Source organism: Notamacropus eugenii, chromosome 1 (genome assembly GCF_028372415.1).
Source record: "Notamacropus eugenii isolate mMacEug1 chromosome 1, mMacEug1.pri_v2, whole genome shotgun sequence".
NCBI lineage: Eukaryota > Metazoa > Chordata > Mammalia > Diprotodontia > Macropodidae > Notamacropus > Notamacropus eugenii.
This window is the reverse complement of record NC_092872.1, coordinates 210,760,816-210,783,774: the sequence shown is the minus strand read 5'-3', so window position 1 is coordinate 210,783,774 and position 22,959 is coordinate 210,760,816. Positions and strand designations below refer to the sequence as shown.

Sequence of the window (22,959 nt, the reverse complement as noted above, 5' to 3'; positions counted from 1 at the left end):
TCACATGCTGAACTTTCCCAACAGGGTTGAACTGTGGGTCACAATACCATGAGACCATACTCCCATTGCCCAGGCTGAGAACAAGTTCCAGTACCCAAGGCCATTCCAGACCCTGTCAGGGCCCATCAGACACATAGGAATGGGTGTATGCTAGTGAGACAGGCTTGCAGATTCCTCCCTGTGCTACTCCTTTCTCCATATCCCTGATCTCATTTACTCTCTGCCTTCACCAGTCTCTACCACAGAGAGTAAGATGAAAGGGAGAGAATTTGGTTATTTCTTTACTCTCATTCCTACCCTATTTACCAAGAGAAGTGGCCAGCCCCTTTAGAACTATTACCACTCATTAAGTGGTATTGGTTTTGATTACTGATGATAGATAACATTAAAATCTGGGTTCCTCTTACTCCTTTTACTGAACTTCTTTAACACCTCTATTTAAAACAACACAATTTTGCAGCTGATTCTGTGTATTACTCTATGCTACATGTTTCATCACCCTAACAAAATTACAAACTTCTTAAAAGCAGAGCACTTAACTCATATTTTTAAATATCTTTTGAAACCCTTAGCATAGCCCTGGAAACATCATAGGCAGACATTTAATTTTAACTTGAGATATAAAACCACCAACAAAGATGCTCTGGAATAGTTATTCCATCAGCACTAAAGCAACCTCAATCTCAAAAAGCAAGCTCAATGTCCTTGCAGAGAGCAAGCATGGTGGAAAATAGGTAAAATAAGGATACTCCAGAAGTTCCTCTTCAACAATTTAAAGTTGAGCAATAAGGCTCAAGGACAAAAGAAACTCTTTAAGGACACAGTAATACACAGCTCCAAAACATGAGTTTCAGACTGCTGGGAACCATAAGAGCAAAGAGATCAGGCTGTCATACTTAGGAATAAAGTAGTCGGATTTGCAAAAAAAGCTTCAGAAATATCTAAGGGGCACTATTTGAAAGGATAAATTTAACAAATTGTGCCTACAACTGCAAAGATAAGATTTTAAAGCTGCTGAGCAGGGAACTAGTTTCTGTTGTACATCAGTCTCCATTCTCTGCTAAACTCCTCCCCAGATCATCAATCAACAAATATTAAGTACCTGTTACATGCCTGGCACAGTGCTAGGTTTGGGGGATATAAACTGGGGCATGACACAGCATCTTATTTTGGGAACTATGTAGAGATGCAATTAAAAGGGGAAAAACTTGAGGCATAGAGACTATTAGGAAGCTACTGTAATCTTCCATGTCAGAGGTGTAAGGAGAGCTTGGACTAGGGTGTATGGTGAAAAGGAAAGCTAGATATGGAGACAAAGTTGACAAAACTTGGGAAAGGAATTGATATGGGGGATAAAGAAGAGAAGGAAGACTTGAATTTGACTCTAAGGATGGAGATGCCCTCAAAAGAAACAGCCTTTCAAAAGAGGAACTGATTGGTAGATGCACAGGAAGGGAAAGAGTTCTAATCTGGAAATGCTGAATTTAAGATGCCTATGAGATATCCAGTTGGAAACAGCCAATAGGTAGCTGATGCTGGGTTCTCAGCTGATGCTGGGTTCTCAGCAACGTTGACCAGTATTTCCCCTGGATAGTCTCTCCTCTCTGGGCCTTTGTGACCTTATTCTCTTGGTTTTCCTTATATCTGTCTGTTTCTTCAGTCTCCTCTGCTTGTTCCTTATCCATATCAAGATCCCTAACTATGGATGTTTCCCAAGGTTCTTTCTTCATTACCTTAGTCAGCTTGCTCTCTTGCAGTGAGCACATCAGATCCAGTGCCTGCATGGCCGTTGGAACAAACTGTTTCTCTCTGCCCATTCCACCAGAAGAAGTCTTCTCATGCTTGGGGTAGATACTCCACTAACTCACCAACAGGTTTGAGACCCTTTGGTTACCCTCAATTTGGTTTAACCCATCTGCCAAAAGGTTTACTGGAGTGTGGTTGCTGCAAATGCTATAGCTTTTTGGAGTTGCAGGGGAGAGTTGTGTGAATCAGGTGGACATCAAAAGGGAAAAGCAGCCCTCATACCAGAGGTGTTAATGCTTCCTGAATGCCCCTAGACTGCTACCTTGGCTAAGACATAGGAAGAATACAGCTCTGGCAACGTGCAAGGTTTACAAGGTACCTTAATGAAGTCTGGTGATGGCCACCATGAAGAATATTCCTTGGAGCCATTTCTGGCCACAGATGGTGGTAGGGGGACCATTTGTTCATATAGTGTTGGGTTTTTTGGCAGGGAAGGAGTTAACTGTTATGCAGAGCAGTCCCTCCTTCACCCTGTGCTACCCATCTTTGAATTAAACATACTGAGATCCAGAAGTAATGAAATGAAGTGAAAAAAAACACTGGATAAGGAAACTAAGAAATGAATAGATGCAGACATCTGGTAACTTTGCTGAAGAAGAAACTGAAGGTGGAATCATGTCAGGTTAGAGTCCTGATCTATTTGTATTTTAACTTTTGCCACCTTTCCTGCTGTCAAAATGAAGTTCAATCCTTTGGTAACATCTGACTGAAAGTAAGAACCACAAGAGGCATTTCAATATCCCCAACCACACAAGGAGGAAGATTTTGTCTTCTTTCTGAGACAGAAATGCAATGTCTGTTCCATGCCTATTTGAAAAGATGATTAAGTCTAGGTCATTTGAGGTCAGCAAACTATCCAAGTCATTTGAGGACAGTCAGCAGATTGGCCAGGAAGTCCAGGTTTACAGATCTCATTATATCATCTTCTTCCCCCAAAGCTATCCCTTTTCTGAACTTTCACGTTACTGTCAGGGCATTATCATTCTCAGCTCATTTTCACTCATTCCACATATCCAACCAATTGCCAAACCTTGTCATTTCTTTTTCCATAACATCCATTAGCTATACTCTCCATTCTCTCTATTCAAACAGCTCTCTACTAATTCTAGGATCACGTATAAAAATTCCTCTGTTCAGCGTTTAAAGCTCCTTTTAATTTAAAAAAAATTAAAGCACACTTTTTAAATTCTTTTTTTTGCTCCAAATTCTCTCCCTTCCTCTACTCCTGTCCCCATTCTAAGGAAAAGGCAAAAAAAAAAAAAAAAACCAAACCCAAACCCAAAACTTTTACAAATATGTAAAGTCACATAAAACGAATTCTACATTAGCCATGTACTATTAGCCAATTACCCCCCTTCTCTCCCACAAAAAAGAAAACAAAATAAACAAGAAAAGGAAAGAAATTCTTCAATCTTCACTGAGTTGATCAGTTCTCTATCTAGAGGTGGATATCATGTTTCATTATGAGTTCCTTAGAATTGTGGTGGTTCACTGAATCAAACAGTTACTAAGTCTTTTAAAGGTGCTATCTTTATAATATTGTCATTGTGTAGATGATTCTCCTGGTTCTGCGCACATTACTTTGCATCAGTTCATATAAGTTTCCTCAGATTTTTATGAAACCATCCTCTTTATCATTTCTTATAGAACAACAGTATTCCTTTACATTCATATACAATGTGGACAGCCATAACTCAACTGATTGGCATCCCCTCAGTTTCCATTTCCTTGTCAACACAAATAGAGTTGCTATAAATATTTTTGTACGTATGAGTCCTCTTCCTTTTTCTTTGATCTCCTTGGGGGTATAGTTCTAGTAGTGGTATAGTTGGGTCAGAGGGTATGCACAGTTTTATAATCTTTTGGACACAGTTCCGTACTGATTTCTAGAATGGTATTTAAAACTCTTAGAAACTGGTTTGAACCTATCTTCCTGAATTTATCATATATTACCCCCTTCCTTCACTTTGTATCTAGTCAACCTGATCTCCCTGCTCTTCTTCATACTTATACAAAAATACAACTATCTAAACATTAGTAGGAAATTAAGGCATAATATCATCTATTAAGCAAAATCACATAAAGATGAATGAATATATATTGGCATCTTTCTGCTGAGTTGAAATAAAATTCACTTTTGCTCATGATTTTTAATATTTTAAAGAGAATTGAAAAATATTATTTATTTCATCTTTATGTTGTCCTTTGAAAATTTACATGATGTATATCCTTTCTAATATATAATGGTATAGTAGCATATGCACATGATTTATAAATAAAAACAAATATGCTGTATTGTATATGCAAATATAATATACATATTGAAGAGGCACATTTTTTTCTATTTGGATGTGTAATCAAAAAAAATATGGAGACCACTAGGATAGAGAAAAAACTAGGAAAAAGTAAAAGGGCTGCTTTGTTGAAGTGATGGTCCATTTGAGATTAGCAAAAATTTCAGTGTACCCAGTCAATACTATTGTGTGATTTTCATCAGCACAATTCAATAGCATATTAGTGGAAACAAAGGAGCCAGAGAGTTAGGATTTAGCAAGCTATAAGCAAAAATAGGATAAGATATATGAAAAAAGCAGAAAATGTAACACTGAAGTGGTTATCTAAGGCCAAGAGTAGGAAGGAAGAGAAAATAAGCCAGAGAACGGGTTATACCATGAAAGAGTATTAAGAGGTGAAAGGACTGGAGGTTAAGGTGGGGAGGAAGGTTCATCTACAAACAGAATAAGTAATAACTTAATATGTAAATAATAATTTAATAAGTAAAATTTAAATTTATTAAATTAATAGTAAAGGGAATATTTCATTATATGTAGTCTGCTTACTTATTACTGAAGAAGTTTCAAGTTTAATTCCCTACTTTGTCAATTCATAAGTGAAAAATTTTAGGTATAAAAGATTACCAGTGTTAAAATTCCATGGAGCTGGGTTCATTCTATCATAATTGTCTGGCAACTGAACACGGCCTTCATGCTCTCTGTTAGAGGTGCTGAAGCACATTGTTAAGGAAAAGAGAACCTAGACCCCAAAAGCCAAACACTTACTTTTGTATAATCGTTTTAGTCAGTTTTCTACTTGAGATACCCCAAAAGCTAGCAGATATTAATGATGAGGGGGGAATTCTTTGATGTTGTCCTATATCCAATCTAGTCTGATTCATGGGCATCAGGCAGGCAGGGAATCTTATTTTTCCACTGATTATCATTTTAAAGTAAGAAAACTGCATGTTAAAATGGAAAATACGGATCGACAGATGTAATATTAATATTATATTTAAACTTACTATAATATATTCTACATAGGATCACAATCATAGGATACTTAGACCTAGAGCTAGAAAGGACTTTAGAGGACATCCAGTCCAATGTCTTTATTTTACGGATGAGGAAATACAGGCTCAAGGAGGGGAGGTGCATTGCCATGGGCAGCAGAATTGGGAATTCACACTTGGGATCTATGTCCCAGGTTCCATAATATTTCTATTTCATATAGGGAAGGTTAGCAGTACTCAAATTAGCAGGTGGCTACCAGTCTGATTTCATTTCGACTACAGGACTACTTCATAAAGAAGTATTCTACACCGAACTTCCCTCAAAGCTTGATGTTTTCCATGTAATCAGTTTTTGTTTATTTGATTACTTAGGATAGCTTCTTTGATTTTTAAATACCTTTCTTTACTAGGGAATTATACTTTAAAGAATATTAATTAAATGCTTTTTATTATAGTCTCCAAAATTAACTACCTTGACAAACTTCTAAAAATCAATAACACTGTCTAGCATCAATCAATAGAGCTTTAAAAACATTTTTATGCTAAAAATATTTAAGTTAAAAATAAAATTTCAGACATTACCTTTCAACATTGTTCTTCCCACTGATCCTCCAAAAGTATTTAAAAGGCTACTTCTTGCACCCAAAGATGTAGTTGCTTCTAATAGAGAGCCAGTGATATACTGAGAAATTGAAGTCCTTTGAAAAGTGGCTCGGTATTCACATGAAGTATCTTGAACACATAGTTTCAAGTATGGGCCAATATTAATATGTCCATGGATTGTGTCTAAGGCTAGAGCCTTCCCGAAGAAATGGAGAAATGATCCAAGAATGCCTTCTGTTTCTTCTCTGCTTCTCACTGTGTTGTTGATCTGCGAATAATTCAAATACAGGAAGTATTCATCTACTTTCTTAGAAAAGCAAATTATGTTGTTGACATAATGCCAGGATGACTTATTAAAAAAAATGTCCACTAGTTCTAGGAGCAAACACTTGTGAACACAGTAATCATGCATTAACATTCTACAGATGCTATTTATTTGGAAAAGTTGTATGCAATTATATTTCAAAGCATTCAAATAACCATGCTATCAAACTATATTTATAAGATATATTAGGAAAGATATATTGATTTCAAATCTTATTGTCTTCTCAATATGGCATGCCCAACATGCCTTTCTGGATAAAGAGAAGAGAAAACATTCCCTTCCCTTCCTCTCCTAATTTCTCAGGAATGGTCAGATTCAAACCAATTTGTTGCCATATAAATTTCTACCTCAATAATGATCAAGAAGGCTCCTTTCTTTGGTCACAGAATAAGAGCATAGAGCTGGAAGGGACATCAGAGGCCATCTAGTCTAATTCACTGATTTTACAGATAAGGAAACTGAGGCCAAGTAACTTGTCCAAGATTCCACAGGTACTAAGAAAAAGGGCTAGATCTTCTCACTCTAAATGAAATGCTCTTTCAAAATCAGCAAGAAAATACGTGAGCTATAAGGATGGACAAGCAGACTGCTCTCTACTACTCTGATTTCTGTCATTGATATGTCTGTCTTACTAGTTACAAGTCCCTTCTTTTCTATTTTCACAGATAACATCTATCAAAATTTTTGAGTCCTCATGTTTCTACAGTAAAATACAAGTTGCTTTCTCAGAAGTCAGAGAGAACCTATGATAGGTCATCATCACTATCATCAATTCTTCAATGTCCAACATATCATTCATTTCATGAAGGAAGTGAGGGAGTAAAAAAAAATAGAGGAATGTAAGCAGAGAATTCATGTGAGTGAGACTGTTATAGTATCTGTGAAGGCATGGCAAGAACTATGAAACATGAGAAAACAGGGCTCAGAAAATACCACTGAGTAGGCTAATACCCTGGGCCAGTACAATTCAACTATTTTTAAAAGTCAAAAGAAATGGATGGGGTGGCAAAGGAATGCAAGCTGATCCTATTCAAAATCATTGAGATTATCCATTTGCCAAAAATAATTGTGTAGTGAGTAGTGCTCCATCATGTTGTTGTACCAAAAGGAAATTAAGAGAATTAATCAGAAAAGCCAATATTCCACATGCTGAAAAGATTTTGGAGCAGATGGTGCTAACCACTAAAATGGGCAAACCATGTACATGGTACTTGATATGAAATGGACCAAGGATGTCAGTACTCTCATTATGTGCCAGTACTATATCACAATAAAATGGAAACTGATCTCACCAACTCTAAAGAAGGGCTTTACACTGCTTTTTATCAATCAGAATGCTCAGCTCCATGTGCTACTACAATATACTACCAAGCAGTGTACAAAAAAAAAAAATCCATCTTTAAACTGAGAGTAGACAAATTTTAAGACATGAAATCAATTTTCATTTCACTTTTAATGAAAACTCCAAAAATTATGCCCAATAACAGATCAGGTAACAAAAACAGCATTAATATTTCAAATTGTCTTTGAAAAAGATATGAACATACTTAGACTGAAATTTGGAAAAACTTTTAAAAATTTAGGTAATTAATTCAACTAGCAGATCAATTGTAACAAAAAAGAGCTATTATCTGTTATAATGCATTCTCCCACAGTATTTGACAAGTATAAAACAATTCCCAATAAAGTCACTTCATATCTAGTAAGTCAGAAAAAAAGCTTGCATGTGATGTCTCACCCAATGAAGCACGAAGGCACTGCACCATGAGTGGGGCCTACAAAACCAAATCACATGTGTTTTCAATTAGAATGGCAGTGGCAGCTACACTCATAGGGAAGGGGGAATCCCTGAAGCCATAGAATCTGAATGAAGTAATAAGTTACAGGGTGAAAAGAGGGTCCAAAAGACTGAGTCAGGACACCCGAAACTAGCCTTTGACATTCATGAACAAAAAGAGAATGGGATTACTGGAAATCTATATGGTCATAAAATCTCAATGCATGTTACCTTAAACAAGAGACAGAATGCTTGCACAGAAGAAATAAGAATGACAGAAACGTTCTATGAAAGGAGATAGCTAAAGCTCTAGCTTCTCTGCAAAACTAGAAAGTGGTAGGAAACAGAAGGACAGGGACAATCAAGAACATGAAGAGTTTGTCTTTGATGAGAAGGGTTACTTCTTTATTAGAGACTGGAATAAAAGAGGAGAGAAAGAGAGATGCCAAAGGGCTTTGAATTGTAGAACAGAAGAGAAAACCAAGGGGAATGGCTGAGCTGGAGTAGGCTGCATGACAAGATGGAGGGCTAGACATTTTCTCTGATCCCCAGAACCTCTTAAACCTCTCCAAAACATAAATTATGCACAAACCATAAGGCAACTCCTGCTGTCTCTATTATCTAGGACACTCAGAATCCAAAAGAAAGTTTAAAACAAAATGAACCCACATCTACCCTGACCCCACTTGGTACCCCTTTCCCCACTGTGCACCAGGTTACCAGTAGCAACACTACACTAGCTGACCCAAGGACCCAACACAGGGAGGAGTATCACACACTGATCCTCCCTTACTTTCTCCAATACCATGGAGATCTAAACTCCTGGCTGCAGAAGCCTGCTAGGGCCACTGCCACAACAGCAGCATTCTGTGCTACAAGAGATCTCTGTAGGAAAGCAGATAAACTGAGAGAAAGGGACAGGACACATGTCTGAGCTTGGGACTAAAACTTGTACCTTAGAGGCTCAAACTAAACAACAGAAATCACCCTGGTTTCAGTGGCACCTGTATGGCAGAGCAATGAACTGATGAGCCAGGTCACTGAGAAACAGGCAGAGTGAGACAGTACAGTGTGTGAGGGGCTATGCAGCACCCCACCAAACTTGAGGAAAGAGCCTAGCATCTGGTAGGGCCACTTCTGTCCCCCTCACCCTCTATAGTCACTTGAGGCACAAAAGAGGAAACCTAAAGTTGATGAACTGGGAATTTCCCAGTGTGAAAGGAGGCTGACATGCTTTGAGTTCCAGGCCCTCTGGGAAACCCTATCAGATGGGAGGCAGTAAAAAAAAGTGAGCAATAAGGGAAAAAAAAGGGGGGGGGGGGGGGTACTGAAATTACTAAAGATTTCAGGAAAAAGAAAACTCAAAGATTTCAAACATAAGCAATCAAATCAGCAGGGAAAACATTAACAGCAGAAGGAAATATGGCCTCCAGATCTAATAAGCTAATTCAGGCACCTATGTATAAACATTCCAAAATGAAGGCATTTGAAGGCATTTCATTTGATGAAACAGAAGATCTTGTGAACTTGAGAAGAACACAGAACACAAGCTGGTTCCATGTTCCTCAGCAGCTTAAAAAGGAAATGGGTTTTATGAGAGCAGAATTATGGCCTCCACAGCAAAAACAATGGGAAAAACAAATCTGCAGGGTCCAGTCCTAGCAAAGAAGCAAAAGAGAGAACAAAGTGAATAGCTTCTACTGGTTTTTTAACAGTAAAGCATGAGATGAGAACATCTGCCAAGCAGATAGGAGAGAGATAGTGTGGGAGACTGAAAAGAAAAAAAAGGGTTTGGGATATTTGATGTGTGAGAAACTGTTGCTAGAAGAACAACCATGGAAGAGTCTAAGGATTGTTTTGATATAGCAGTGAGTGGCTAATTTAGATGACACAATAAACAAATATATTGTAGACCCAGTCAACACTGCTGCATAACTTAACTCTATGCACACATTTTGCAAAACAGAGTTTCTTTCTGTAGTATCTAAAACATGTTAGGGGTCATAATTTTTTTGAGATTCCCCATGCTCCCATCTCCTCCAATCTTCTCTTATAAACTGCCTTCACTATCATTCCATCTTGCCAACTCCACTTGCACTCTCAACTTCAATATCTACTGGTCTACAAATATACCAAAAGTCTCTATTCATTCTTAAAAGATGCGCCTTTGCTTGTACCATGTCTGTTAACTAGGGTCATGTATCTCTTCTCCCCTTCTTAGCTAAACTCTTTGAAAAAAACTTTGAAACTCATGCTTCTCCTCTTACTCTCTACTGAACTGTGTACTGTCTGACTTCCAACTTTATCATTCAAATGAAACTTTTTTTCTCATTTCTTCATACTGCTTGACCTATGAAGCATCATCTGACACAACTGATTACCTCTGCTGGAGGTAATCTCCTGAGTTTTCATAAACCTTCCTTATCTTGGTTCTCATTCCATCTGTCTGATCATTTTTTCTCCAGGTGCTTTGCTAGATCTTCATCCAAGTCACCTCCACACTAATTGTGGATATACCCCCTAAAACTCTGTCCTGGGTGCCCTTCTCTTTTCTCTCTATACTCTCCTAATTTGTGATCTCATTGACTACCATAGGTTCAATGATAATTTCTATGCAAATAACTCCTAGATATTTAGCAGCCTTATCTGTCTCCAAAGCTGTAATCCTACTTCACGAACTGTCTCTATTGGACATTTCTAACTACGTCTCTTCCTTAGGTATCTCAAAATGAAAGTGTCTAAAATAGAAATTATTATTTCCCTCTATAAGCCCACTATTCTTCAATATTTCCCAGTCTCTGTCAAGGGCACCAATTCTATAATTCCCCTCATTCTAAACACAATACTTCTCTTAAAGCACCTAAAATGGCAATTTTTTGGCCTGATATCTCACAATGCTGATTCATATATAAGCATGCAGTCCAGTAAAACCACTAGGCCTTTTTTCTTGACAAGTTTCCTTGTTTTACACACACACACACACACACACACACACACACACACACACACACACACACACACACCCTTTTAAAAAAAAATCCTTGTATCTCCACATCCACATAAGAATATATTTCAATTCTTCTTTTCCCCTCCAACCTCTTAAGTAGCATTCTTTTGCAGTGACCTTTTCTGAGATTCATTTACTTTGTCCTTCTCTTAGTTTCTATACTGATTTAGTCTACTCTAAATTATATTTTTTTCATTCACAGGCTCTAAGAAGATAAATGAACAGTGGAACTCTTAATGACAGAAGAAAAAATAGGAAATAACTGGGATTACTGAGCAGGGGGGTAGGATATGCACAGACTTGAATTTTAGGAAAATCACTTTGGCAGTTGAATGGATAATGGACTGAAATGGGAAGACACTTGAGGCAAGAAAATGAATCTGCAGAATACTGCAATAGTCCAAGCATGAGAAAAGCTAAAGGGGAGAAATAAGAAGCAAAAATGATAAACACATTTTTTGTGGCTTACAGAATTAACATCCATCAAGTTTAGCCATTATAAATCTAGTGAGCTCATTTTGCTCTTCCTGGTAAGTCCTTATGTGCCTAGCCCCACTTTTAGCTATATTGCCTTGTTTATGATCATGTTTCTTCCCCCCAGCAGCCAACTCCCTGGTAACTTCCTCAGCAATTGTTGGCCTTCTAATTCCAGAAAGACTTCAGAATTTCCAAGAGTTTATGTCCTTGACATTGCCCCCATGCACCCTTAGCCCATTTCCCAAACATGCTCAGCAATGGTTTAACTGTAAAGAAACTTCATGATTTGAACTATTTAGAAACACAACAATATTATTTCCTCATTCTATCTTTCCCATCCCTTTCCTTATATATATAAATTCCTAGATCCAGATCAATCTTTAGGGTTGCTTCCTCATCTGTAAAGAGGAAATAGATGTGAATGATAGAATGAACATATCATCTCTAAAGTCCTTTTTAGCTCTAACATAGTATGATTCTATGAAGTGTGAAAACAACCATGAAAAACAGGCTCAGTGAGGACTGGGGTATTAGAGTTGCTACCTTCTACTTTACATTCCTAGTCTATCTAGTTATCAGAAAAGGAAAGAGCAGTCACTTTTTGTTTTGGGGGTCCCAAAGAACTTTACTGAGATCATAAAAAACTTCAAAGTATAATATGATTTAGATGAAAAGCTTTGGAAAAATATGAAGTAAAGTAAATAAAATTTGCAAGATACATTCCAAAAGAAGGTATTCCAGAAATTGGATTTTGTAATCTACAAAGTGTATTCTGTTATCTACACAGAGCTAAAACTTTTCTTGGTTATCAAAACAAAGACGCTTGTTGACAGAAACAGGCGTCAGTATTTGGGTGAAGAGATTATATATAGAATGATGATATTAATTTCTATTTTGTAAAAACAGACTTGAACATTTCCCTTGTCTCCAAAAACTCTGGTTTCACATAACAATTTAAAATACTGTCATCCTTTACTTTGTAAAAGCAGAGAAAAGATGTATAATTTACGTGTTTATAAAAGGTGTTATGCAGAATGTTACTCTGCATAATCAAATGGCATCATAACAACAGCATATATATAAGCTTACGGCTATTTCCAGGGATCCTATCACATAAAGAAAGTGGTCTGTGAATTCATTGGTATATGGGACTTCTAAATAAGAGACTCCCTTTATGAATGCAGGCCAGCACTTACTCTGCCCTTTAATATCATATCCTGCTTTGTAAAAGCTGCTACAAATCCCTAAATTAGGAACCTGTTTTCTACCATGGAATACTGACAAACAGGGGACAAAAATTAAATAGCACGTAAAAATGAAAATCTACTTGGTTTTTTTAGAATCATAAATTTAAAGCTGAAGAGACCTTTGAGGTCATCTTGAGGTTCAGAAAGGTTAAGTAGATCACACTTAAAGTGGTAATGATGCACACAAGGCCTATGTATTCCTCAGATTCACATTTCCCATAGTACAATATTCCACTGTATTCCAATACCAAAATTTATTTAGCCATTCATTATATCATGGGCACTATTATGCTAATTAAGAGAGTTAAAGATCTTCCCCACCCATTAATGGGTCTGCCCATTAAGGGAAGTTTGATTAGGGGAGATCTGTTTTGTAGGAAGGCCCACATCTTTTGTTAATTTCTAATGAGGCACTGGTTCTCAAGGATTGTAATGCCCTCTGGCTCTGAAAAGTGCAGAAATACTCTGAGATGAGGTTTTACTTTGGGGGCTTATTCTTTGGAAGTGTTTGGCTACATAAGACTCTCAGCAGCCTCTAAGGAGCACCCAGGCTTTGAAAACCCAGATGTTGATGCTTCTCTTTCTGGTAACTATGTATGTATGTAATGGTCAGACAGTTGGATCTTTCTTTTGATCTGTGATGTACGTATTGCTTATGGTCAGACAGTTGGAAGCCCTGTTTGTTGATCTTTATTTCTCTGTTTGCATTTTCTCTGAAGTTCAGAGTGCTGACTTTTTCCCCTGAACTAAGTGAATGACATATGTTTTTAATTAAAGTGACTGCTGACCCCTCAAAAGCTGCTCTCCTTTTAGAAAAGCAGATCTAAGAACCTGCACAGGAGGCCCTCCTGTGTATGTCGGGGTTCTTGCTGTTACAGGCACCCACTTTGTTCCGTGTGTGTGTGTGTGTGTGTATGTATTCTTGCCTTTGACCACTTTAGATAAGAATGAAGTTCAAGTGTCAACCAATTCTCTTTAACCTTTGCTTCTTTGTACAGGCTGCTACTTTTACATCCTGATTATGTGCTATGATTTTCTCTTTCTTTTCTCTCCCCCTTTCCAAGGTATTCTTCTTTCCTTCTCTTTCCATTCTTCTTTTAAGATTATCAAGATATAACAGGAAGATTTCTAGATCTTTAGTCTAATTAGACTCCTTCTAGACTCACAATGATGACAGGGTTCAGAGGTGACAAATCATCTCCCCATATCTGAATGTGAAGTTTTGTACCTCTGATGCCAAGGTATTAATTAATTTCCTGTCCAATTCTTCCAAAGTTCTCATTAATTTTCCAATATTTTCCTTTAAGATTCTCATTTCATACGCAAAATCGTTTTCAACTCTTCCCCCAAATTTCTTGCTTCAAGAATTCTTCTAGAAATTTTGAGTTTGTGCCCAAGCTGTGGGCTTTTCTTATAGCTGTCTTGCAGTCATTCTCTTCTTCTGGGTTCATTTCTTGAGCCTTTCTGTCACCATAAATGTTTTGTGGTGGGATTTTTATTTTGTTCACGCATTCTTCCAGTCTACCTCCTGACTTAAGACTTTATTTTAGGGCCAAGTTATCCACTCTTTTGTACGGAATGTTTGGCGAGGTCCTGCTTTCTTGGAGGTAGTGAGTATTGTGTTATTGCAGGATCTCCGGGATAGCGTAGGCTGGAGACTTATGAGCATTAGTGCTTCCTAAACCATCTGACTCTGGTTGCTGTCACCTGGTCTGAGCTCTTCAAATTACTGCCCTGGGTTTTAGTCTTGAGTGACACACCTGTGAGCCTTCCCCATTTGAAGTTTCAGTAAAGCACTGCTGGATTCAGTCACTATCAGACAGAGGGAACACTCTACTCTGAAAGGTACCTTTAGTCTAGGATTCTTGCCCTGGCTATTTCTTTGTAGGCTTCAGACTATATTGTGTCCTGGAACTGGTATTCTGCTCTGCTCCTCAGGTCTGAGCCAAATAACTGCTGCTTTTTTCTTCTTACTTTGTTCCTTACTAGGTACACAACTTAAGGCCCATGACTATTTAAATTCCTGGAATACCATCCTTAGGCAAAGGTCCCCTCTTCAGCTCACCCTAGATCTACAACCTAGCACTGAAGAGTGAATGAAAAAACTGCCAGGTGGCACCTATTCTTGTACCATATACCAACTGAGGCTTCACTATGCTCGATCTGGGGACTCTTCTTGCACTGCTGCACCACTCTCTGAGCCAGAATGCTCAGCACAATACAATGTGGGCTATATACCAATCAGAAGGTCCCAGGCCTTTGTCTCCTTATGCCAACCCGCACAGGAAAAAAGCCTGTGATTTTTTTTTCAGGGATTTCCCAATCAAGATTCAGTTTGGTATGTTTTCTTGATTTGTTTGAAGAGCTTGGGGTTGGGGGGGGGTGGGGGTGGCCAGAGTCAACAGGACAGAGCAAAGCCAGAAACTTGCCTCCCCAAGCTCTCCCAAATTCCTCTCCAAACAACTTTAAAATAACACCTCAAAATAAATTCTGGAGTAGTAGAACCAACAAGAGATTGAGGTGAAACAGTTTTCCAGTCCAAGGCAACATAGAAGGTTGGCAGGAAAGATCTGTCTCACTGGAATATGAATGGAGGACAGTCCAGCAAGGGTGAACCAGCAAGGTCCAGTTCAGGAAGAACCCTGGCAAGTGAGCAGCAGGCCTGGGGAATGACTGAATTGGTGGTAGCTTCTGGAGCTCTCAGCCCACAGACAGCAAGGGGGTCAGAGAAATGGTCAGAAGGAGATTACAAGAGAACCTTTGCTGTCATTGGAAGTAAGATTCTGTTGCACTGCTAACAAGCAGTTCTGAGTCACAATCCTGGGTGAAAAAAAGAGGGCTTGTGATCACTCTTAGACCAGAGCACAGGCCAGAAGGGCAGTGACCATATCTCTCCTTAGATTATATTGCCTTGGAAGAACTGAAAACTTACAGACCATTCCAGAACTAGCTCTGAGAGTAGTAGCCTGAAAAAACCTGAAGCTTGGGACAGTGCCCCCCTCCATCCTGGGAGCAGAGACCAACTTTTGCATAAAATTCAAAGTCAAGAAATAGGCTGGAGAAATGAGTGAACAACAAAAAAAGAAAGTGACCATAAAAAGTTATGTGACAGGGAAGATAAAAAAAACAAACTCAGAAGAAGACAATGAAATCAAAGCAGCCACATGCAGAAGCTCAAAAAAAATATATGGATAGGTCTCAGGCCCAAAAAGAATTCCTAGAAGAGTTCATAAAGGATTTTAAAAACCAAATAAGAGAGGTAGAGGAAAAAACAGGGAAAGAAATGCAAGTGATACAAGAAAAATATGAAAAAAGTCAACAGCTTGGTAAGAGAAAACAATTACTGAAGAAAATTACCTTAAAAATAGAATAGGCCAAATAGTAAAAGAGGCACAAAAATCTACTGAAGAGAAAAAATCCTTAAAAAGCAGAATTGGTGAAATTGACAAGAAGGTATAACAGGTAACTGAAGAAAATAGTTTCTTAAAACTAAGAATTGGGAGCATGAAAGCTAATAACTACGAGACTTCAAGAAATAATAAAACAAAATGAAAAAATAGAAGAAAACATGGAAATACTTATTAGAAAAGTCATGATTTTTTAAAAAGAGTCTAAACATCATTTGATTTATCAAGGAAAGCTACTCTGATATCCTAGAATGAAAGGGTAAATAGAAATTGAAAGAATCTACTCATCACCTTCTTAAAGAGATCTCAAAATGAAATTGAGGGGATGCCCATCAACTGGGGAATGACTGAATGGTATATGAATGCAAGGAAATACTATTGTTCCATAAGAAATGACGAGCAGGCAGATTTCAGAAAAACCTGGAAAGACTTGCATGAACTGATGCTGAGTGAAATGAGCAGAACCAGGAGAATATTGTACACATTAACAGCAACACTGTGAGATGTATGACTTTGGTGGACTTAGCTCTTCTTGGCAATGCAATGATCTAAGTCAACTCCAAAAGACTGATGATGGAAAATGCTATCCACATCCAGAGAAAGAACCATGGAGTCTGAATGCAGATCGATGCCTACTACTTTCTTTTTTTTGTTTCTTATCCTTTTCCCGTTTTGTTCTGATTCTTCTTTCACAACATAACTAATATGTTTAACATGATTGAATCAGATTAAATTAAATTTATTTATTAATATTAATTTAATTTATTAATATTAAACTAAATCAAATTAAATTAAATCATATTTAATATGATTGTAATATATAACCTATATAATGTATGCCGTCTTGGGGAAGGGTGAAGGGATGGAAGGGGGAAATATTTACAACTCAAAATTTTATAAAAGTGAATACTGACAACTAAAAATAAATAAATAAGTAAAAGAAAAAAAAGATTCCAAAATGAAAACACCCAGAAATATTATAACCAAATTCCTGAACTTCCAGGTCAAGGAGAAAATATCACAAGCAGCCATAAAGTAACAATTCAGAAATTATAGATCCTCAGTCAGTATAACTTAAGAATTAGCAGCTTCTAAATGAAAGGATCAGAGTTGCTTGGAATATGATATTCCAAGAGGGCAAAGGAGCTGGCATTACAACTGAGAATTACTTACCCAGCAAAAGTGAGCATAATCCTTTAGGGGGAAAAGATAGGCATTTAATGAAATAGAAGGCTTTCAAGTATTCCTGATGAAAAGACCAGAGCTGAATAGAAAATATGACTTTCAATGATAAGACGCAAGAGAAGCACAAAAAGGTAAACAAGAAAGAAAAATCATAAAAGATTCAACAAGGTTAAACTGTTTACATTCCTACATGGGAAGATAATATATATAACTCCTAAGAACTTTATCATTATTTGGGCAGTTAAAAGGAATATAAATAGATAGAAAGTAAGGGTATGAGTTAATTATATTGGGATGATGTAAAAAAAATGGGGTTAAGAAAGAGGGATGCACTGGGAAAACAGAGAAAAAAGACACAGAATGGGGTAAATTATCTCACATTTAGAGGTCTAAAAGAACTTTTACAGTGGTGGGGAAGATGGGCAGGGGCAACAACACTTGATCCTTACTTTCACCAGAACTGGCTCAAAGAGGGAATAACATACACAGTCAATTGGGTATGGAAATCTATCTTAATCTACAGGCAAGTTGGGGGGAAAGGGAAAGTGAATTCAGAAAGGCAGTGGTCAGAAGCAAAACACTTTTGAGGAGGGAAAGCATAGAAGAGGAGAGAGAAGGATAAATGGAGAGAAGCAGAATGAGGGGAAATTGGTTAGTAAATTTAACTATGAATGTTAATAAAATGAAAGTGAATAGTAGTAGAGTGTATTAAAACTAGAATCTTATAGCATACTGTTTACAAGAAAAACACTTGAAGCAGAGAGACACACAGAACAAAAGGGGCTGAAGCAGAATCTATCATGCTTCAGCTGAATTTAAAAAATAAAAAAGTAGGAAATGCAATCATGACCTCAGACAAATCAAAAACAAAAATAGATCAAATTAAAAGGGATGAGCAGGGAAACAACATTTTGCTAAAAGGTAACCATAGACAAAGAAGTAATATCAATACTAAACATATATGCACCAAATGATATACCACCAAAACTCTTAAAAGAAAAGCAAAATGAGTTACAGGAGGAAGTAAGATGGTGAAACTATACTAATCAAGGACCTCAACTTTCCCCTCTCAGAACTAGATAAATCTAACCAAAAAATAAAGAAGTTAGGGAGATGAACAGAATTTTAGAAAAGTTAGATATGATAGCCCACAGGAAAAAAACTAAATGGGAACAGAAATATACCTTTTTCTCAGTGGTACTTGGCACCAACACAAGAACTGACCACGCATTAAGGCATAAAAACATACCAAATTTGGAAATGCAGAAATATTAAATGCATCCTTTCCAGATCACAATGCAATAAAAATTACATTCAATAGGGGGCTATGGTTATTTTCTTGCTGTTAATTGTTAGGCCAAAATTAGCAAAAGCAGCACAGAATTGATCCATACTTTGTTGCATCTCAGTTTCAGAGGCAGCACTGCATGTATAATCCTCTGCAAACAAAAAGCCACAACCAACTCTCCCTCCACTTTTAGTCTTGGCTTGTAGCCTTCTCAAGTTGATAATTTACCATCAGTGTGATAGTTGAACCTGATGCCATTTTCATCCTTGCTGAAGATATATGACAACATTGCTGAAAATATCATGATAAAAAAGCATTGGAGACAAAGAGCTTTCAAACTGCATACCCATTGATTCAGTAATACTACTACTAGGTCTGTATCCCAAAGGGATTTTTTAAAATAAGGAAAGGACCTGTTTGTACAAAAATATTTATAGTAGTTCTTTCTGTAGTGGCTAAAAAGTGGAAATTGAAGGGATGTTCATGAATTGGGGAATGGCTGAACAAGTTGTAATATATTAATGTAATGGAATATTACTGTGGTATAAGAAATGACAAGCAGGATGATTTCAGGAAAACCTGGAAAGACTTACATGAACCAATGAAAAGTGAAGTGAGCAGAACTAGGAGAACATTGTACACCATAACAACATTAATGTACAATGATCAACCGTGAATGACTTTGTTATTCTCAGCAATATGACAATCTAAGACAATTCCAAAGGATTCATTATGAAAATGCTGTAGACCTCCAGATAAAAAACTAATGGAGTCTGAGCATAGATTGAAGCATACTTTTAAAAAACCTTTTCATGTTTTTTTTGGTTTTTTGCAAGGGAATGGAGGGGGTCTGTATGTTCTTTCATAACATGACTAATATGGAAATATATTTTGTATAAATGCATTTGTATAACCTATTATCAAATTTCTTGACTTCTCAATCAGAGGGAAAGAAATGAAGGAGGGTAAGAATTTGGAACTCAATAATTTTTTTAAAAAAAGAATGTTAAAAATTTGTTTTTACACATAATTAGAAGAAAATAAAAGATTTCAAAGAAAACGAGTTGGAGGCTGGCAGGGGGAGGGAGTTATATCTTGCCACTTGACATTTTGGCTCTGCCTCCCCAATGATCTCTTAACTGCTAAATCAAATTAGCTTTTCTCAATCCTTATCCTCAATGATCTTTCTACAGCATATGACACTACTGATCACCCTCTCCTCTCAGATACTTTCTCTTCCCCAGGTTTTCATAATATTGCTCTTTTCTGATTCTCCTCCAAATCTCTGACCAACACTGCTTAGTTTCTTTTGCTGTATCATTATCATTCATCAGCTCACTCTCTGTCCTTGGCACTTTTCTCTCTATATAAACATTTAATGACTTCTTTAGCTCCCATGGTTTCAATTATTATCTGAGGGAGAGGACACTCATATCTAAATATCTATCTCCAGACTCTTTCCTTAACCCCAGACCTACATTAGCAACTGTCTACTGGACACTTCCTCCTAGTTATTCTGTAGGTCTCTCAAATGTAACAGACATTGCATCCTGGGCCATCTTCAGTCGTCCTGATGAATATCAGGCCACTGGCCCCAGATGACTCAGGAGAAGAAGGTGAATTTGGCGATCCTTCACAGCCTTCCCTCACTCAGATCAAAGTCAATTGCAAGTCACGTCATCATCTTGATATCATGGTTCTCTTCGAGAATGAAGGGCAAACACAACCTGTGAGTAGCAACTCTTCTCTCTTCTCCTCTCCTCTCCTCTGGTGTTCTCTGCCCAGGGGAAGGTAAACTCCATGGCCAAAAGCTGCCTTTTTTTCCTTTGGGTTTACTGGCTACATTTCTTGCTCGAAGATCAAGCCTTAAACCCAATTCACTCTGGAGCTCATAGACTGGACAAGTCCCCACCTACCTAGCACAGAGTAGATGTAGTAACTAAATAGTAATTGTTTCTCTTTTACCCAGGAATCCTGAGTGTTTTCCCCTCCCAGTTTGAATTTTGTTTTATTAAAGGGGCTATCCCTTGAGTAACTTAAAGAAGCGTATTCACTGAATAGGTGTGTCTCACGCAAAGTGAGAATGTTATAGGACCTTAGCCTGAAAGGGCCAGAGTCTCACATTGCTTCCTGGACCATCTCCAGTGGTCTTGATGAGTATCAGGCCACTGGACTCAGATGGCTCAAGAGAAGAAAGTGAGGTTGGTGACCTTGCATAGCCCTCCCTCATTCAAATCATAGTCAACTGCAAGTCATGTCATCATCTTGATGTCATGATCATCTTCAAGAACGAAGGACAAACACAACAATAACAACAACAAATGCAACATATCCAAAATGAAATTTACCATCTTTTCCTACAAAACCATCCTTCTTCCTAACTTCTCTACTGTTGTCAAGGTCGCTAGTTGCAATAATGAATGCCACAAATTGACATTTAGCCTCTTTGCTATCCCTATGAATCAATAAGGATAGAGATAAGTTTATATAATTTGTTTTAACATATAAATGTATTTTACTACAATCAGTATTTAAAATGTAGAAAACCCATACTGTATATTAGTGAAACAAGTTAATCCTTGACCTGCTCTCATTTCAAAATGTCCTGCATTTTACAATGAACAGTTGTTAGATATTGGTCAAAATTTCTGCATTCTCAAAAGTTCTAACCTAAATACCTGAGATAAGAGAAGACATGACAAGCAAAAACAAATCCTTCTTAATAAATATAAAAACTTCAAGTCATTTAGAGAAAAGAGTTTCACATTAAAGTCAGAAAACTGAAGGCACATTAAGTCATGTCTGACAGTGCCAAGAACCATAAATCCCTTTCTTCTTTTAGTTTTTCTTCCAGAATATACTGTAACACTCAATTCAGAAAGTTCTGGAATGGGTATTTTTTTCTTTAGATTTTCTCATATTAAGGCTTCCAAGGTCACCACAGCTTTGAACTGTTAATAGATGAACAAAGCAATGTCCAAAAATAACTTGAGGAAAAACTTTAGGCAGATTGTTTTCAGACTCCTTTTCAGATATGCCGCTATACAAAAATGAGTATAAAAGGCAAGAAATGCTCTAAAAGGTTATCAGAATGTTAGACATTAGACAATAGAATTTACTTCTTTATGTGGTATGAACCTCGTATCCATAGATGTTCACTGAGGTATTATGATCCTCTACTAGTAAATTTTCAGGAATACCAGTTATTTTTCCCCTTTTCCTTATATCCCCAGTGCTTAGTACAATGCTTGGCACATAAGAAATGCTTAAATTACTATATGCAAGTAGAGTTCATAAAGGCATTAATTAGGATGGTAGTTATGTGAGTGGAGAGAAGGGGATATATACAAGATACACAGGGTGTCCTAGAAGTCTTGGTTCAGTATTAATACTTAAAAACTTTAGCTTGGACAATCAAGGAAGGTATCATACAGGAGGTGAGGAAAGTAAGCTGCATTTACCAGGCTGTACTCCACTCCTTTGCCATCTTCCCTGTTATTGATTTCTCTGAACTATCTACTACCATGGGGCCCTGCTGTCCTGATTGGTGAGTTAGTCAGCAAAAACATTCCCGACCTTTTTGCCCTCTCTTACCATCCTCTCCTCAACCCACACTGCAAAGCTATTTAATAGCCACTTAATCCTGGACAAGTTAGTCAACCCTGTTTGCCTCAGTTTCCTCATCTGCAAAATGAGCTAGAGAAGGAAATAGCAAACCATTCCAGTGTCTTTGCCAAGAGGACCCCAAATGGGGTCATGAGAACACGATGGAAACAAGAGAACAGCAATAACAACAAAGGCATAAAGCTGCACTGAGACTTTTAGAACACCCTATACTGTAGAGAGTCAACAATATTCGAAAACTGACTATTCAGGGAGGAGCTAGAGGGAACAAAAATAAAAATAGCTCCAAGGTGACAAAGTCTGGTGTCAATTCTATACACTGTAAGTTTGTTGGCTCACTCAGCAATCAGGACAACAGGGCCTCAGGATAGTGGTTGGTACAGAGGCAGCAGCTAGAGGAAGGACGGCTGGGGTGTAAAATGTGATCTAACATCCTCCTCCTATATGAAGACTTCTTTTATTGTCCAGGAATTGTGTCTGGATCTCTCCTTCGCCTCCCTCATATTCTACATTCCATAATCATTAGGCTTACTTGTCTCTGTCTCATATACCAACTAACATTGTATTTTTATCTTTGAATCGTCAGGACCTTGTACACAAAAGGCACTTTTTAAGTGTTTGTTGAGTTATATGAGAAATAGGGTGAAAGAATACTAGACTAGGTAAAGATCTGAATTCTAATCTATTCTTATCCATTTATTAGCTTTGTAGCTAGGGTTAGGAATATGATTTTACTAATAGGGAAATGAGATGAGAAAACCTTCTGAAACTTAAAGTCTGAGACTCTTACACAATTGCACAGAGTAACTGAGAGTTCAGTTGATTTGCACAGGGTCAGACAGCCAGTACGTGTCAGAAACTAGACTTAAATAAGGCATGTCTTCCTGGCTTAAAGAACAGCAACCTATTCATACTAGCTATGTGACT

The 22,959-nt window shown here is 37.4% G+C and overlaps 1 protein-coding gene across 6 annotated transcripts in view; it reads right to left on the bottom strand.

Moving 5' to 3' along the window:
* Positions 1-22,959, bottom strand: part of PLCE1 (phospholipase C epsilon 1) — a 322,319-nt gene that overhangs the window by 202,658 nt on the left and 96,702 nt on the right. For 5 of the 6 annotated variants that reach the window (XR_011970818.1, XM_072625626.1, XM_072625644.1 and 2 more), the window contains one exon: positions 5,675-5,963. Coding sequence is in view for 4 of the 6 variants with exons in the window: in XM_072625626.1 (XP_072481727.1) it covers positions 5,675-5,963 (289 nt within the window). In the remaining 2 variants the exon portion in view is untranslated. Of the gene's footprint in view, positions 1-5,674; positions 5,964-22,959 lie in introns of those variants that run through there. The other variant, XM_072625670.1, reaches the window with a different exon arrangement.